The following is an 18,300-nucleotide window of genomic DNA, read 5'->3' on the forward strand; positions in this document are numbered from 1 at the left end:
TTAATTTTTTCTAATTAAAATAAATAAAAACAGTTTCAGATATGTTGACCAAATAAAAGCTAGCATAAATGTTGCCACCTATATATAATCTGGAATTTAAATAGAGGTAAAAAGTAACTATTAGCTTGTAAAATCATGTAAGATATAAGATAAAGTTGTAATTTTTTTTTACCCCCCCCCCTTTAAAGACCTAAATAATTAAAATTTTGTAGCTAATATTATTTTAGACAGTCTAACCAATTTCCATGTAATAATATATAAAAACATGTATTTAAAGTAACATACTAGTTAAAAAATATATAAAAGTTTAAAATCAACACTACATGGTTACCACTAAAAGTTCAAAAACTATTTCTAGATTGGGAAAGAAAATATCTTATAACTATATTCAGTACATCTTAAAATTGTCTGCTAGGAATGATGCTGCCTGAATAATACTTTTTAACTGGTAAATAAAGATTTTATATAAGCTTATGCCCTGTAGCTCAAAGTCAGTATTTTTCATAGTGTACCAGTAGTGTGCACAGATATTGCAATTAGCACTAATTTTTTTTTCTTAGTGAGTTTTGATAGTTTATTAAACTTAAAGTAATAACTATTTGATTTTTTATTGATAAAATTATACTACTAAATTAGGTGTGCAAAGAAACTTTCTTTATTTATCAACAAAGCATATGTTTTTAAGTGTTAGACAACAAACAACTTAAGCTAATTTTTCTTTTTCTTCTTTTAATTTATTTAATGTTAAACTTTTAGCAGTTATAATATTATTTTGTTAAATTTTTTATTTTCAATTTTATAACTTTACTTTTAAAGAATATTTTTTAAGATAACAATCTTAAACATTTCCTCCTTAATTCAATTAAATTAACAACTCAAATAAAAAGCAATAACTCAATAAAGTAGTATATCATTACTTAATGTACAAGTTTTTATTTTAAACAAATGTATAATATTTAAAAAAGTATTCAGTGCAACAAAAAATAAAACTTTGTTAATTACAACATTTTTCAAATTTACCCAGTGTTTTACTTTGTTTTTCACGTTTCAGCTTTCTGAATTTAAGAGTACCAAAAATGGTAACTAAACAAATATTTAATTCTTTTATCATACTTGTGACATTTAGAAGAAAAATAGATAGTCTCAGTCATCCTGAATATTTTTATAAAAGTTTCTATCATTAAGCTAGTTTTGTATTTAGTGACATTTTAATCTTACATTACAACCTGCAGGGTTGTTAGGTCTGTACATATTTTATTTAAATATTTACTATTTTTTGTACTAATAATCATTATTTGCTTATTACTAGGGAAAAATAAACAGTCTTTATTACTACCTATAAAGCTTAGTGTTTTTTTACTAGTAAACATGATGTCATTTCAACTTTCAATGACAAGTTAACATGTTAACCTTAAATTTTCTAAAAACCATTAAGTACTTACCTGTAAGTATTAGTATTAAAAAAACATAATCTACTAAGAGCATAGGGGGGTTAAGCACACTTTTTTCACCATTTAGTCATATTTTTAGTTTTAATCAAGCTACAAATTGCTTTTAACAGATTTTCAAAACTCTAAATAATTTTTGAGATATATTGTCAGAATTGGAGGCAACAATAGGTTTCTTGTGGGAGGCACAAACTAAAACAGTAAAATTAGACTGACTATTTCACTAAGAATCTATCTTCTCCTTTGTTTATTGAGATAAATGCCCCAAACTTTTTGTTTCTTACCATATTTAGAAAATTCTTCTGCAACACAATTTAAAAAAAATAACAAATTACAATGTTATAAAAAAAATTAACAAAAAAAAGTTTTTCTTTGTTTTTTTGTCATAAGTTTGCGCCTCCCATAAGAAACCTATTGTAGTCTCCAACTTTGACCGGCTATATATCAAAAACTATTTTAAGATTTAAAAATTTGTAAAAAGCAACTTGTAGCTTAGTTAAAACTCAATAAAACAAGACTAAATTGTGAAAAAGGTGATTTAACCCCTATGGCCTTAATAGATTATGTTTTTTAACACTAATATTTACAGATAAGTAGTAGTAGAAGAAATCTATGGTGAAAAATACTCATTGATAGTATAAAACTACTCAATATATATTCATTAAATAGATTTACTTTTATTTTTTGTACCAAATAAACCACTAAATAATATGTAGCTTTTAAATTAAATAAAATATTTAATTTATCTAAATTTCATAAACTTGTACAAATTGTTCAAACTATATTTTTTTAATTTGAGGTTTTTTTTTGCCTTGATGACCAAAATCCAGGTTAATTAGCCATATTGTCTTAAGCTTTTTTTTGTAAATTCTTGAAAGTTTAAGTCAGATATATCATATTCCAATATATAGTACGCCTTTAGGATACATAAAACAGGATTATGACTCATTGAAGCAAAAATGCCAGCTTGAGATACCAAAACCAGCCTGAATTAAACATGTTAGCCTAAGTTTTGAGAAATATGAAAAATATGGTCTGCAAGAATCTGATTTAAAATAAACAAGTGTTGTGGACAACAGATAAAGCTGAATGAAAAATTACATTTTATTATTTTTTTAATTCATTAAATTTCACAAGTGCTGGCTTTGAAATGACTAAAAAATTATATATTATAAGTTTATATAGTATAACAATAAGAATCCTATAAATTAAATAAAGTTAAACATTACTAGTCAAAAATACGAGCATAAAGTTATTGTTATAGGAAAATTTATTAATTTTTCAAAAAACATAAAACTTTAATGTCAATTATTTTCCTTATCTTCAAAGCTATCTAAAATTTTTTTTTTAAATTTTAGAGAACGCAACTTTGCCTTTAATTTTAAAAAAAAATTATTTAATTTGGGGTTGGAATTATTTCATGGGGTCCCTCCAAAAATAAAGGTTTTTTTTCGTTTTTTTTCATCAAATGGTATTAGAACCAAAAATAAATATTTTTTTTTAATTTATTTTTTGATTTCCCTTAGTTTGCATGTTATAAAAACTCTTAAATAGTTATTTTATAAATAATGTTAATATCTTTTACGATTTGGCCCAAAATCAAAATGTAGTATATTACACTATCATTTGCCTTGGCCATTTCCTAGATAAAAAATTGATAAAAGGAAAAAAAAAGTTAGTAAGAATGTGAATTACATCAAACTAAATTAAAATAAAATAATTTAATTAAATTTGTTGTATATTCACATTCTTATTAACTTTTTTTTTCCTTTTATCAATTTTTTATCTAGGAAATGGCCAAGGCAAATGATAGTGTAATATACTACATTTTGATTTTGGGCCAAATCGTAAAAGATATTAACATTATTTATAAAATAACTATTTAAGAGTTTTTATAACATGCAAACTAAGGGAAATCGAAAAAAAAAATTAAAAAAAAATATTTATTTTTGGTTCTAATACCATTTGATGAAAAAAAACGAAAAAAAACCTTTATTTTTGGAGGGACCCCATGAAATAATTCCAACCCCAAATTAAATATTTTTTTTTTTTTAATTAAAGGCAAAGGTGCGTTCTCTAAAATAAAAAAAAATTTTAGATAGCTTTTAAGATAAGGAAAATAATTGACATTAAAGTTTTATGTTTTTTGAAAAATTAATAAATTTTCCTATAACAATAACTTTATGCTCGTGTCAAAAATATCATATTATTACTTTTAAAATCTGGGTATTTCCCAGTTTTTATTGAAAATCACACGTAAATTCAAAGCCAAAACAACAAAAAGACGTTTTTTATTAAAATGCTAGACTTTTGAAGTATTTAAACAAGATTTTGCAAAATACAAGTCTTTTTTTTTGTTGAAAATACTTTTGATTGAAACTGTTAGGCATTTTCTCATCATTAAAGAATCAATAAAAGTTTTCTACTTTTTGAACTTTAAGATTTGTTAAGCAAACATATACTCTTAAAAAACGATTTAGAGTTCATTTTTTTATTGCTTCTAGTTATCTGAATTTATATTTTTTAATATTTAAACTTCTTATAATTTAGACATTTTATTTTACACGTGGTTATAAACACTAAAAAAACTAACTAACGCAAAAGTAGTATATATTGTATATTTCACGACAAAAAAAGCGCCAATAAGTTTGGTCCAAGGAGCGTTTATTTGTTAATGCAGCCAAATATTGGATAACAACTCAACCTTTTAGACATTGTCAGTTTTAAAGTGACATTATAGTTCACGGGAAAGTATACTTAAAAATCAGTCTTAGCTTGAAAAAAAAACTGAGACAGCAACTTTTTTTAAATATTTTTTCACTCTTATTTCTAACTAGCCTTACCCAAACTCATTAAAAACTAATCATTAAATAAAATTTAAATGTTTTAAATAACGTGAAAAAATCTTGCTTTTTTTTGTTGATTCAGCTTTTTTGAGCTCAGACTAACCTTCAAGTATACTAGCCTAGTTCACACTTGTTTGATCAGTTAATCTAGTGATCGTCAGCAAAGCTTAGATATTTTTACATCATCATGGAACAAGCTGTACCCTACCAACAAAAAAGCTATGTGCGAAAGTTGTATTTTTAGTTCGGCTGCTACAACGGTTCACCGTGACTATGTTTGTCTAATGACTCCTAAAGAGGTGGTGACGAGCTCGCAAAACATAATTGTCGTTGATTGTCGAGCGATGCCGTCTAGAGATTGTTGAATGATGATGTAAAAAATTTGAAGTGTATATTTGTGATAATAACTAAAAAAAAACTTGAATCGTTTTAAAAGTAAATTTAAACTTAAATAGATTTTTTTGTTTTTTTTTACGACTGAATTTAAGCACCGTTTTTATTAAATTTTATATTTATATGGTTTTTATCTTTTACGATAACAATCTAAATCATACACTAATTTAGCTTAATAAAGTTACAAAATAATATGGAGTACATATGCAATATATGTCTGGATACTTTGGTTTTAGTAAATAAAGATGTTTTTATCACCCAATGTGCTCACAAGTATCATAAAGGTTGTTTGGAAAACGCGATGAAAATTAATCTGAATTGTCCAAATTATAAAATTAACAAGTTTTTATGATTATTCAAAATGTTACATACAGTGAATTTCATGGAGTTAATTAAATTATAAAATTTTAAATACACAGAAAAAGACTCCCAACCATAGATGCTAAAGATGGTTTATTTATTACTGGTGGACTTACAAGTTCACTAAATGGATCGAACTGTTTTGTATACAACAGTGCTGTTTACAAACTCAGTTTGAAGTCAAAGAAATGGAAATCATTTTCAGAATCAAAATAACGAGAGTCGGTCACAACTCTTTTCTTATTAGAAACAAATTATACTCTGTTGGGGGTTATAACAGCACAGAATTTACTGGTGTTGAGATGATACCAGTTTGTAAAAGTGCTGAAAATTTCAACTCATCATTCCTCATGATGATCAAAACAAGAAGTAACTTTGGGATGTGTTCGTTTGCAGAGTGCGTCTTCGTAGCGAAGGGGGGATGACAGTTATGGCACAGATTTCGACAAATGTGAAGTTTACAGCACAGAGACTTGCAAGTGGGTTCAAGCTGCTAGTATGAATGTAAAAAGAACTCGATTTTTCTTAATTTACTTTCAAGATAAAGTGTGGGCAATCGGTGGTATTTCAAACCAAAAAAGATTAGACACAATAGAAACATACGATTTAGCAGAAAATAAGTGGACAACTGCTAATATCAAACTTCAAACGGATCGATATAACCACACATCTGTGGCTCACAACAAAAAGTTTTACGTACTAGGGGGTGTTAATGGTTGGGGCGAGGTACTTGCATCAGTTGAAGTTTACTCGAGCGTGACAAACCAGCTGAGTTTTGTTAAACAAATGAACTTGGCTCGATCATATTTTTGCTGCAGTGCAATAGATGGTAAAGTTGTTGTTTTCGGGAAGTGCACAATCGAAAAAGCGAATACCGACTCTGTTGAAGTGTACGAGGTTGAAAACGATGTTTGGTCATATGGGGCAAGCTTGCCTCTTCCTCTGGCCCATTTTGTTTTTGCTGAATACTAAAAACAGTTTACTGTGTTTCGGACAAATTTTTTAAATATCAGAAATCGTAAGCTAATTATACAGGATTAATTAGATTTTCAAACTTGTTTAGATGTCAAATTTTTTAAAAGTTAAATTTGAATATAGCTAATTTTGTTAGATTTTCATAATTTATGACATTTTCAAGTAAATATAATTAATTGTACATGGTCATATCAATTGGTGTGTAGTATGTTTTTCTTTTGAACTAACAAAGTTGTTTTGTATGCCTAGTTTTTTATTTCTAATAGGTTTTATTTCTATAACTTTCTTTCAATACTAAATTATATAACAACAAAAGAATATTTCTAAAACTAATACAATAACAATTAAAAAAGTCTTAAGCTCTCTCTATTTTAATCCTCTATTTTAGATTTACACGTGTTACTAGGCAGGGGCGCAGCTTGTTGTTTTTTGCACAAAATGTTTCAAAAACGCTTATATTACGTGGTGAAGTCATTACTTAAGTGTTTCAATAAATTTAACTTAAGTTTATACAGTAGACCTTTTATTCAATTCAATATTTAGAAATTATGTTTTTAGTACTAACAGTAGTAGTTTATTTTTTCTTGATGTCAAGTTAAAATGAAAAATTTACCGTCAATTACTAAGATTTAATTACATGACATATTCATATAAAAACATACTATCGTTGTTTAATAAAAATCTGAAATTATATCATAAAAATTTAGCTCATTATAAGGGCATCAGTTAAAGTTATCAATTTGATAAAAAAAAGTAAATAAGAGATAAATAAAAGTTCAGCAGATACTAATTTAGCATTGAGTAAACTAGGGCGTAGTTCAGGGGTCGGCAAACTGCGGCCCGCGGGCCAAATGCGGCTCGCGAAGGGTAAATCTGCGGCCCGCGAGCACGTTAATTTTTTGAATGGAATGCGGCCCGCGAAAGAAAATTTTGCAGCCCGCGAGCATGTAAAAGTGGCTCGCTGAGCAAAAATATATTTTAAGTTATATTTGTTTGACTAATTTTGTTTTAAGTTTCTGTATAACATTTTAAAACAACTAAAAGACTTTACTAATTTGGCTTAAAAATTTGAAAAAGACAGATTAGCATTCCACCAGGTTTTTTTTCTCAATTTCATAGTAACTTTCTTCTTACAACAGCAACTTAATTTTTGAAAAAAAGAGTGTAAAAAGTGCTTTAAAATAGTAAAATAGTTATATAAAACCTGTTTGGTAAAAACTAAATGCAATTGTTTTCCCTTTTGTACAAAGATAATGCACAGTAATTAACTAAAATGTTATTTCTTTACAGTTTAGTTTTTTTTAAACGTTTTTTATACCTAAGTTTCTATTACAGATGTTTTATTACTAAATTTTATATTCTAGTGTGCACAAAAAAATTTAAAATAACAACAGTAGTAATAAATAAGGTTAATTTGATTTTGATACCTTTGATTTTTTATAAGTTTACTTTGCAATTTAAATTAATTCCTATGCACACCAATGAACAAAGATGCTCATACTTTAAACCACTTTTTATTTAATACTTAACGAGATATAATTTACTTTGTGCATAGTTTTCTAACATTGTTGTTTCTACATGTAATATCTAAGTGTGTACAGACACATTTAAAACAATATATATGAGATAATTTAAAAAAATTTTTTGTTAGGTATACTTTTTGATTTTTCAAACAATGATTTTTGGCAAAATAAGTTAATTTTAATGCGTTGCATACTAATATAAACAGTTGCTGTTTTTTAAAACTACCTGTTTAATACAAACTATATTGACAGATGGTAATTTATTAAGTTTGTACATTTTTAATCAAACTAGTTCAAATTCGATCAAATAAACAAATAAAAGTTGCTACACTCAGACTATGACTTTTTAAAGACTTCAAATCTCAGGCCAATTTAGTCATTTCTCAGTTTTTGGCTTGAATAGCTTTTTGTAAGCTAAAATATCAGGCTAGTTTCGGTCACTCGGACTGACTTTTTTGCTTTAAAGAGTGGTAAATTAAATTTATGATGTATGTTTTGTTCAATGCACAGTGTTGGTTTGGATTGTAAATGTATTTTAGACTTAAGTCTTGCAGCTGATATAATTTGAACTATTATTTAAATAAATTGTATACGTATAAGTGTTGCCAAAACCCCGGAAAAGCTTGGAATTTGACAATTTTTGCTTAAAAGATCTGTAAAAGCCTTGAATTTTAAACAACTTTTACATGTAAAGTAATGAAATTTCGATTTGACACAAAAAAATTACCATATAATTTTTTTTTTAATAAAAAATATATTTAATGTAGCTTAACAGTATCTTTTAAATTTTCTATACAACTTAAGACAGTTTCTTTTTACTTTTAACTTAATTATACACAAAAATAGAAGAAACAGTTGTACTTTTAAAAACTTTATATTGGTGCATTGCACTTTTGCTTTTAAAATGTCTTCACCTATTGTTGTGCTTTGTATTTGACTAAACCTAAAAACTCTTCTAAAATGTCAAAATTATTAGAACCACCTGTAATAAAAATTCTAAAATGAGCATTATTTGTTGTATCAGTTCTCACATCTTAACAAATTGTTTTAAATCCTAATTTGGTTTATGCGACTTTATTGCCTTCAGACATTTCCTAAACACGATTTCTTGTAGACATTGAAGAAATAAACAAAAAAATTTTACTTACCCCAACACAAGTTATTTAAACAAGTTTTCAACTCTAAACGGTATCTTTTTATAGTAATTACTTTTGCTACTTTATAACTTGCCTTAACAGTTTTTTTTATCAGTCTGTAGTTACTAAAAATGGTCATGATGTTGTTGAAACTGACTTAAGCGATTTACTTTTTTTTTTGTTTCTCGCAATAACTCCAAATCAACGTATTATAGTTCTATCTAATAGCTAGTCTAACAATTCACATTTGCTCTTTTTAAATGCAATATTTTTATTGCAGATAAAGAATTGCTTGAATGATCAAAAAAAAAACAGGTTTTTATAATTCTTAATGGCGTAATAAATTGTTATACATTTGTTAAAAATTATTAAAAACTTAAATGTATATTCAACCTGAATAATAATGTTTTTATTTACATAATTAATTCACTGTTAATAAACTTCGCAATTTCTTTATTTTGTGAACTTTATTCTAAACGGGGTTACCAAACAAACAGGCTAGTTTTTTTTTTAATTTAGACTAGGTTATAGCTGTTTAAGAAACTTTTGATAAATTCAGGTCTATCTGAAACTTTTATTTCAAAGACTTTGAATAAATCTTTGAATTCTCAGAATAGTTTTTAAGACTGTAATGTAGTTTACTAACTGTAATTTTTTTTTCTATTTACATATTGTGCTTTTTTATAATAATGATATTTTAGTTATGTATTTAAGCTTGATTAACAAAAAGTTTTTAGCTATTTTAACTTTTATTAAACTTTTAATATAATTTCGACACTTTTGCTTTTAAAGTGGCAACCGTGTAAAAGACTAATAGATTACTAATAAAATATTTTATTAAAGTATTGCAGTATTAATTATGTTAAAAACTTTGATATAGCTTATCTACAGTATAAATAAATATTAGTTTTATTTAACTAACTAATTGCTGAGTTTTCTAAAGAATGCAAACTATTTAAGATGCAAAAAATATTTTCAAAAGTTAGATATTTTTAAATATGAAAAGGTGGTTCATAATATTAAAAATGTATAAAAGTTACCAAAAATTTTTTTCAAGCTCGGTTTTTATAAAGAGTTAAGTTGTAAGTAAAATAATAAAATTAATTTATGAAGTTTAACTTATCAAGTGTTTAAGAAAGTACATATCTTATTAAGACATAAGTATATTAAACAATTTAAATTCTATTCCAATAGATATTTATATATTAAATAGGCATTCTATATGTAGCTAAAAGTCATTTAAAGTAATAAAGTGAATAAAAGTATAACTATCTCTGGTGTGGCCAAAACAAAAGCCAAAATATTATTCAAATATCACTAAAACTGTGGCCCGCGAAGATTTTGAAAACTTGAAATTTGGCCCGCGAGCACCAACTGCCTGCCGACCCCTGGCGTAGTTGCTATTGTGGCAATGAGCGTATGGTTACAAAATTGTCAATTTTCAAAGCAGGGCGATTATGAGTTATGTTTTCTTAAATCTAGCGGTTTAAAAAATCTCATTTCGTGTAAATATTTTGTCAAGACTATTTACACGCAGTTTAAAAATAAAAGCATATCAATTAAAGCGAATAGACTTACCAAAACTTCAATAATGGCAAGAAGTAAAAACTCTGAGCAAGTAAACTAGATGACAATTTTTATTAAATTATTGAAACAAAGTTTTTGAAAAAAGTGTTCTACTTTGATAAAAATTAAAAAATTAGTTGCCTATTGCAGAAAACTTTATATTTAATCTTTTTTTCTTATGGCACAACTAAAAATAGCATAATTAAACAAGCACCACTCTACTAAATGTTAGTTAACATATTTTTAATTTTCTTATTCGTTTCCTGCAAGTTTTACAAATACTTTAGTAAAATTTAAAAAAAAAGCAGTAAAGTATGTAGTATATATAATTAAATTTTAGACTTTAGATTAATTAAGCCTGTTTAAACCAAGTGCACTTTCTAACACAATTATTTAGTTTTGGAAAACAAAAAAAAATTCACTTAGTTTTTTGATTTCAGATAAAATTGTCCTGACAGCTTAAAAAAAGTCAAAATTGTATTCTTTAAAAAAGTTCTAAGCTTATATTCTTTCCTATAAAACAGTTTTTTTTTCTAATGTTGTTTTAAAGTTTTATTACTTTAATGAAGTTTCCATAAATTGTATAAATGTTTTGAATAAATAAGATACAAAAGTAATTGATACACAAAAGTAAACGTTTTTTGTAGAAAAATATTTGACTGTTAACTTTCTAACATTTTAAAAACAATTTTTTAGAACACTTTTTTGAAAAGTTTATTGATATATATTTCTTTCACTTAAAGCAAAAATATTATTTTGAAAAGTATTTTGAAACAACTTATAACAAATACTATTTGTTGAACGACAAAAAAAAAGAGCTCAAAATATTTGGTGCTAAAAGTTTATAGTTTTTATATTTCATTGTACGTAAAAAAGATTTTGTGATTACTATTGGTTCATTATCTGAAGTTTATATGTTTATGATGGTTGTACTTTAACCTTTTAAGTTAGCTTTTTATCATTTAAATAATTTTTAGTACCTTTAAAATACAAAATATTTTTAAACATAATTTGCATTATAACCAATAGTTTAAAAAACAACTAAAATTTAACTTTTTAACGACTGAATCAACCTAATAAAACATTTCAGGTTTCTTGATTTTCATAAATAATTAAAAGTCTTGGCTTCAGACTATATTTTGTAAAATTTAACTGGTTATTTTACTTAAACTTACATGAGCCTAATGTTTTTAAAATGCATTTAAGATAAAGAAAACAATTTTTAATTTTTAAAGTCGAAGTGTTTAAAAAAAAATTATAAACTATCTCAATAACTAAAAGGGTATTTAATTTTTAGAATTGGTTTGTAAGTTGTTTTTTTTACTACCACATACCTTTAGAAACGTTCTACTTGTAATTATAAGCAAAATTACTCAATAATCTTTGGTTCATTTCATTACTTACATACTAATTTTTGTATTTTTTTAACGATTGTTAAAATACTTATATCTAAAAAAATACTTACCATGTACCTATAAAAACGTATTCTAAAAAAAGTTAACATGCACTATAACGATTTATTTAATTACATATATGTATTTATAAGCATAAATTATTAATCTTGTAATAGTTATTAATTAAAACTGTACCTTATATGAGAAATATGTTGCTACTTATTTTAATATATTTAAAACTAAACGCTATTTTGTAAAACAGTGCAAACCTTATCACTTATAGCGATCAAAATCAGTGAGACAGTATATTGCACTTATAAATTACCTCATACAAACCCTAACAGTCAATAAACACATCTCAGTCGAAAGTATGTCAGGTAACAGTTTTACCGATGACGCGGGTTGGTCTCACTTCACTGGCGAACGAGCCTTTGGACAACTCAGAAAAATTCTCCAGCTAGTTATGTACATTCCGGAAAGGAGCAAGTTGTACAGCATCAATGTTGTCAAGCCTGCCAACGGTTTCACGTTGTACATCAACGACGTGATGAAGAGCAACGTTTTGTGCAAAGCAGAATCCATGAACGACGAACAGCTACGATACATCCACTCTTTTGCGGAAGGTTTCGAAGGAGACAGTGATTCCGCGAGTGTGCAAGTTTTAAGAGATTGGTTTTACGATCATTTGAAAAAACCGTCCAATGCTGAAATGAAGCTGCAAGTGCACAAGTCCATGTCACGCCTGCTAGAAGCGTACAAGGGTTTATTTGATTCAGTAGTAGGTGGTGTATGAGAAATGGAGCATCAGTGAAACTCTTGTGTCAATTTGCTTCAGCTGCTTGTGTTGGTATATATTTAGTTCGGTGCAGTTTTGTATTGCCGTACTTTATTATTTTATATACTGTTGTAAAATATTAAAAATGAATCGTTGATTTTTATTAACGCAGGTCTTTTTTTATATTTTATTCATTTTACAAACTTATAAGTTTGCACCTTATATAACACGAAGTCCTTTGATTTTCGATTTAGCTAATATATTTTTGAGTTCTTAAAACCATAAAAGCTACTGCAATGTGTAAGGTGATTTTTTTTATTCAATCAATATAAACGACTGATAACTTAGTATTTATTTAAAATAGTTTTTTAAAAGTCCGTAGGTCTTCTAGGGTTCTTTTTGAAGTGAAAGTTAGTAAAACAAAATTGTATCTAAACTGGCATAAACATAAATTATAGTTTTAATGAGCATGTCCTCTTCAACTATGTTTAACTTTAAACTAAATTGGTTTCAATAGATGTTGTAGTTTAAAAAGCATTTGACAATAGAACTGTTTGTTAACTTAAACGTATTCTATCATTTATTAGAAAAGTAATTAAGAAGTTCAACAAACATATCATATGCTAAATATGGTTTGGAACTGTTTACAAACACACAAACGACGCACAGCTTATTTTGCCTCATAGCTGGCTTAACAAAATTGGGTGGTGTTTAAGAAAATAAAATTGTTATTCAGCTATTAAGTAATGACAAAGAGTGCATTAGTACATAAGTATCTTAGATTACGTAAATTGCTTGCCGACGCCTGTTATAAGTTGTCATTTTTTGTAAAAACAATTAAGCACATTTAGTTAGTTTGTTATACTGTTAAAACTTTCACAGTTACAACTTTCTTATCTTAAATAGTTTTATTTTGGGCAATTTTACAGACTCTTTATTTATGTGTTATTAAATATATTTACAGATATTTTGATATATTTATATATTGTGTATTTTAAAATAGAAATGTATTACTTTTTTATTGGCGGCCAGATTGATTACGGGGGTTTTGCGGCCGAAGTGTAAAATAATAGTTCACGTTGTTAACAAATAAATATAAGTTACATACCTACAAAATATACATTCAAAAGTTTAATTAAAAATTAAATTACCAATTTTTTTTTTAAGTTAAGCAAGTATCAATATTTTAATTTTGTGTATAAAATAGAAAAACAAAAACTTGGTACTAAACGATCTAATACTAAAAGATAGGTTTATTTGATTGATTTATCACTTAAGGTTTAAACAATTAGATAATAAAAAATACGTTTAATAGCTCGTAAGAAATTTTAATAAGAATGTAGTGTACGTCTCGATAACCGAAAGGTTCCTTTGTTTGGTCCTTAAACCAAACTTTCTGAGCGCTTTTTTTATCGTTCAATTAACAGTATATCCAAAAAAATTTAAATAATTTTTAAATCATAAAAATAAAACTTTAAAAAAAGTATATTATTTAAAGTGTAAGCTAAAAAAGATACGAACTAGCTAGAATCTTTATTAGTTATCCGAAAACTATCGAAAAAGTATATTAAATCAAACTTTTAAAACTTAAATGATAAAATTCTCTTGCATTATATCAAAGGTTGTCACATTAATAAATGTGAACAAAACGAAATCGTCTTAATTAAACAATTCCTTATCATTTGAAATTAAACAAAGGCACAAATTTATTGGAAACAAAGCTTATTGTATTTTTTTAGTGATTTGCAAATAAGTTTTTGTAGCATAAAAGTGCTAAAGTTTTAAATAGCAAACAGATCTACTTAAAAGATCGCTAGTAAAACTTTTAAAAAGCCTAATATTCATTTCATTTACTTTTTCAAGTTTTTACTTCATTGCATTAAAAGAGTGGCTAGAATGAATTGAAAGACAGTTTTTCATTTGTTTTATATAAAACACTTTAAATAAAATAAAACAACTGTTTAAATAATTAAAATTGCATTATTGGTAAATATAAAAACATATATTTATTTAACTTTAAATTAGTATGTATTAAATATATTAATAAATTTATTATATTATATTAATAAATTTAACTAAACTCGTATAACACTGAAGGAGAAATATTTAAGGTTTAAGTATACCAAAACTGTATATTTTCACTTAAAGCTGAGTAAGAAACCGCAACTCTAAATATATTTGATTGAGAAAAACAAACACTATAAAAAATTTAACTAATATTGATCATGTTGTATAAAAATAAACAATGTTTATTGCTTAAATGATTAAGTTTGTTTAAAGTGTTATAACAGTTTATTATACAGAAAAAGTATAAAAACATATATAATTGATTATATCAAATAACATTTAATATTTGAGTTAAAATATTGTTTGTAAAAACATTCTTATATTGATCAAGTCTTGTAAAACAAAGTTGTAACATTCATTGTAAAAATTCAAAATTGTAAATTTTCAGATTCATTTATTAATGTACTTTTGAAAATTAAGTATTTATTTTTGTTTAAAAAACAATTTTTTATTGTTTAGAAAGTATACAAAAAATAAAAGTTTAGTTTAAAATACTTTCTTGTAAATTTTTTTTTCGAAATTCTAAACCATAGAAGCATTAAAAAAAAGCACTAAAAACAAATAACTAAGTTAGATAATCCTGAATATGTTCATCTGTTGTAAAAAGAAGTTTTTAAGTTGAATTTAAATTTCTCATGCCAGGAATCAGACATTTTCTTTGATCTATTTTTTCCTGCCGTTTTGGAGCGCCGTCATTTGGGCTACTCACTTTACATGTACTCGCAATGCTAGGTCCTTCTGCTTGTTTTGTGCTTTCTGATACGTCTGTTTCTACTTGCTGGGTGCTTGTAACCTGCATAAGGCTTCTGTTTTCGGTAGGTATGATTGTGGGTAGCATTTCTTTACTTTCGTCAATTGAATTTGAAGTTTGGGTGCTTTTATTTTTTACTTGCGTGTTTGTTTCTTTTTCTAGATTTTCATCTTCAGTTTTTAATTTTTTATTGCTTCTTAGCAAAGAGTTTGTCTTATTTTGTTGTTAGCAAATCTTTAACATTTTATTTTTTAGCTGCTTTTCTAAATGCATTATTAATTTTTCATCTAAATCTTTTATATCTAAACTGCGGTTTAAAAAACTTCATTTCTTTTAAATATATTGTTAAGACTAATTACACGCAGTCTAAAAATAAAAACAAGTTAATTAAAGCAAACAGATTTACCAAAACTTCAATCATGGCAAGTAATGACAACTCTGAGCTAGTATACTAGATGTCAGTTTTTGATTACATTATTAAAACAAAAAAATTAACAAAGTGTTCTACTTTGATAAAGGTTAAAAATATTATTGGCTATTGCAGAATACTTTATATTTAACTTTTTTTTCTTTTAGCACTATTAAACATGGTATAATTAAACAAGCATCACTCTACTAATTGTTAGTTATAATAGTTTTAATTTTTTTTTTCATACATGTTTTCCTTCATGTGAAAAAAAAAGCAGTAAAGTATATTTTATATACAATTAATATTAAAACTTTAGATTTACTAAGCCTGTTTAAACCAAGTGCACTTTCTAACACAAATATTTAGTTTTGGAAAATAAAAGAAAAATCACTTAGCTTCTTAACTTCAAATAAAACTATCCAGACAATGGAATTCTTTAATTTTTTTTTTCTGAGTTTAAATATCAATGCTTTATTACAGTTTCCTTATATTGTATAAACATTCTGAATAAATAAGGTACAAAAGTAATTAAAAAAAATGTAAAATTTTATTGTAGAAAAATATTTGACAGTGATCTTTCTAACGTTTTATAAATAATTAAACTTTTTTTTTTAAAGCGTAAGTAGTGAAGTTGAAAAGTATTTTGTCAAAACTTAATAATTAATATTGTTTGTTGAACATAAAAAAGGCGCTCATAATGTTTGGACATATTAGTTTATAGTTTTTATATTTCATAGTACAAAAAAAATTATTACTATTGATTCATTATTTGAAGTTTATATATTTATCATAGAGTACTTAAACCTTTGAATTAGCTTTTTATCATTTTACTAATTTTGGTAACTTTGAAATGCAAAAACACTTTTAAATATAGTTTACTTTATAGCCAGTTAGTTTAAAAACCACTAAAGTTTAGCTTTTTAACGACTAAAATAAACCTAATAAAACATTATAGGTATATTTATTTTTATTTACAAGTTAAAAGTTTTGGCTTCAGACTATATTTTTGTAAAGATGGTTATTTTACTTAAGCGTACATGAGCCTAACCTTATTAAAATGAGCTTAAGATAAAAACAATTTTCATTTTTAAAAGTAGAAGTGTTTGAAAAATATTAAAAAATGTCTCAATTATTAAACTGGTATTAACATTTAAAATCAATTTGTAAAATTAATTTTTACTAAAACATCAACGACGTGATGAACTGGAACGTCTTGTGCAAAGCAGAGCACATGATGTATGATCAGCTGATGTACATCCGCCCTTTCGTTGAAGATTTCGCAGGAGACAAACGTTTGGGAAATCCGCGTTTTTGGAACCCGCCTTATTTTGAAATGCAGCTGCAAGTGCACAAGACCATGTCACGCCAGTTAGAAGCATCAAGGTTTTAGTTAAAATAAAAGATAATGTGTGTGAACCGGAGCATCGGTAAATTCTCGTATCAACTTTCAAAGCTACAGCGTTTTTTGTTGGTATATATTTTGGTTTGGTGCAGCTTTGTGTGGGACTATTTCTGCCGTACTTGTCATTTTTCAGATGTCCGTGTATATATATGAGTGGGATAAAAAATATTAAATCATGTTATATGCAAAAAAATTGTTTAAATTTATAGACACTCCAATATGAAAGTTTTAAAGCAATATAAGTTGTCTATATTTATGATAATTACCTTATCAAAAAAATTATTATTTAATAAAAACTACTCTTAGAAACACAACAATTTGTATTTTTTGTTATGCACTTAATTTTCTGTAAAACTTAATTAAATATTTCACAAACAAAGAGTTTACAGGAACGTAATTTAAAACAATATATTAAGCTTATTTACATTAAAATATTTCTGTACTTATATATTGTTTAATGAAATAGGAAACAAAAAATTATTAAAACTTTATTTAAAACTCTATTTCATAATAACAGCACTTTGAATAGCTGAAAGTTTCAATAAATCTTATACAAAACATTTTTTTAAGCAGTAATATGACAAATTATTTAGACAAGTTGTCGTTTTAATAGCAAAGTATTCCTTTCAGGGTCAATTTTTTTAAGCAAACCTTATTATTTTAAAATGTAATAGTATTATAATAACTGATTTTAAATAACAGTAGTACGTTGTATAACAGTAGTGCATAGTATAACAAAATAAAATTAACTTACAAAACAATTTGGAATTGTAAAGATGTAGGTAATTATAATCTGCTAAGGAAAAAAATTTCAAATGTTTAATCAACGAAACTTCACCAACTTTAAAAAAGATTTGGATTGCTTTGCAGGTTACGCTTTTTAACTGTAAATTAGATTGTTATGATTTTTGATGATGACAAAAAATATTTATCTATATGATAGATTTTTTGGGAGAAATCGAAATTTAACTACTTAACATGTAAAGTTGTTTAAAATTCCAGGTTTTTTAGTGATTTTTGTCGAAAATTCCAGGTTTTTTTTTAATTTCTCAAATTCCAGTTTTTTTTGGAAACCCTGTTACAAGTATTATACGTTTTTAATTATACACAATTACTTTTTATGACTACTTTTAAAAGTCTTTTAGTTTTTATAAACTTTTAAAAACTATATTAGCTGTAAAAAAAGAAATTAAACTTTATAAACTGTTAAAAGTTTGTGAAGTAAATATAAACCAAGTTTATTATTCCGACAAAA

The 18,300-nt window shown here is 25.7% G+C and overlaps 1 protein-coding gene across 1 annotated transcript; it reads left to right on the forward strand.

Annotated features, from left to right (window-relative positions):
• Positions 1 to 5,235: 5,235 nt before the first annotated feature.
• On the forward strand, positions 5,236 to 6,019 carry LOC145838211 (kelch-like protein 33). The gene is made up of 2 exons (XM_082945771.1): positions 5,236 to 5,416; positions 5,589 to 6,019. The coding sequence occupies exons 1-2, from the start codon at positions 5,236 to 5,238 to the stop codon at positions 6,017 to 6,019; spliced, it is 612 nt and encodes a 203-aa protein (XP_082801897.1).
• Positions 6,020 to 18,300: the final 12,281 nt, after the last annotated feature.

This window comes from Thalia democratica, chromosome 6, assembly GCF_965202585.1.
Source record: "Thalia democratica chromosome 6, ktThaDemo2.hap1.1, whole genome shotgun sequence".
NCBI lineage: Eukaryota > Metazoa > Chordata > Thaliacea > Salpida > Salpidae > Thalia > Thalia democratica.

Coding starts and splice junctions, on each gene's coding strand:
- LOC145838211 (XM_082945771.1), top strand. CDS start 5,236: ATGGAAATCATTTTCAGAATCAAAATAACGAGAGTCGGTCACAACTCT. Junction 5,417..5,588: donor CATGATGATCAAAACAAGAA/GTAACTTTGGGA, acceptor TTTACTTTCAAG/ATAAAGTGTGGGCAATCGGT.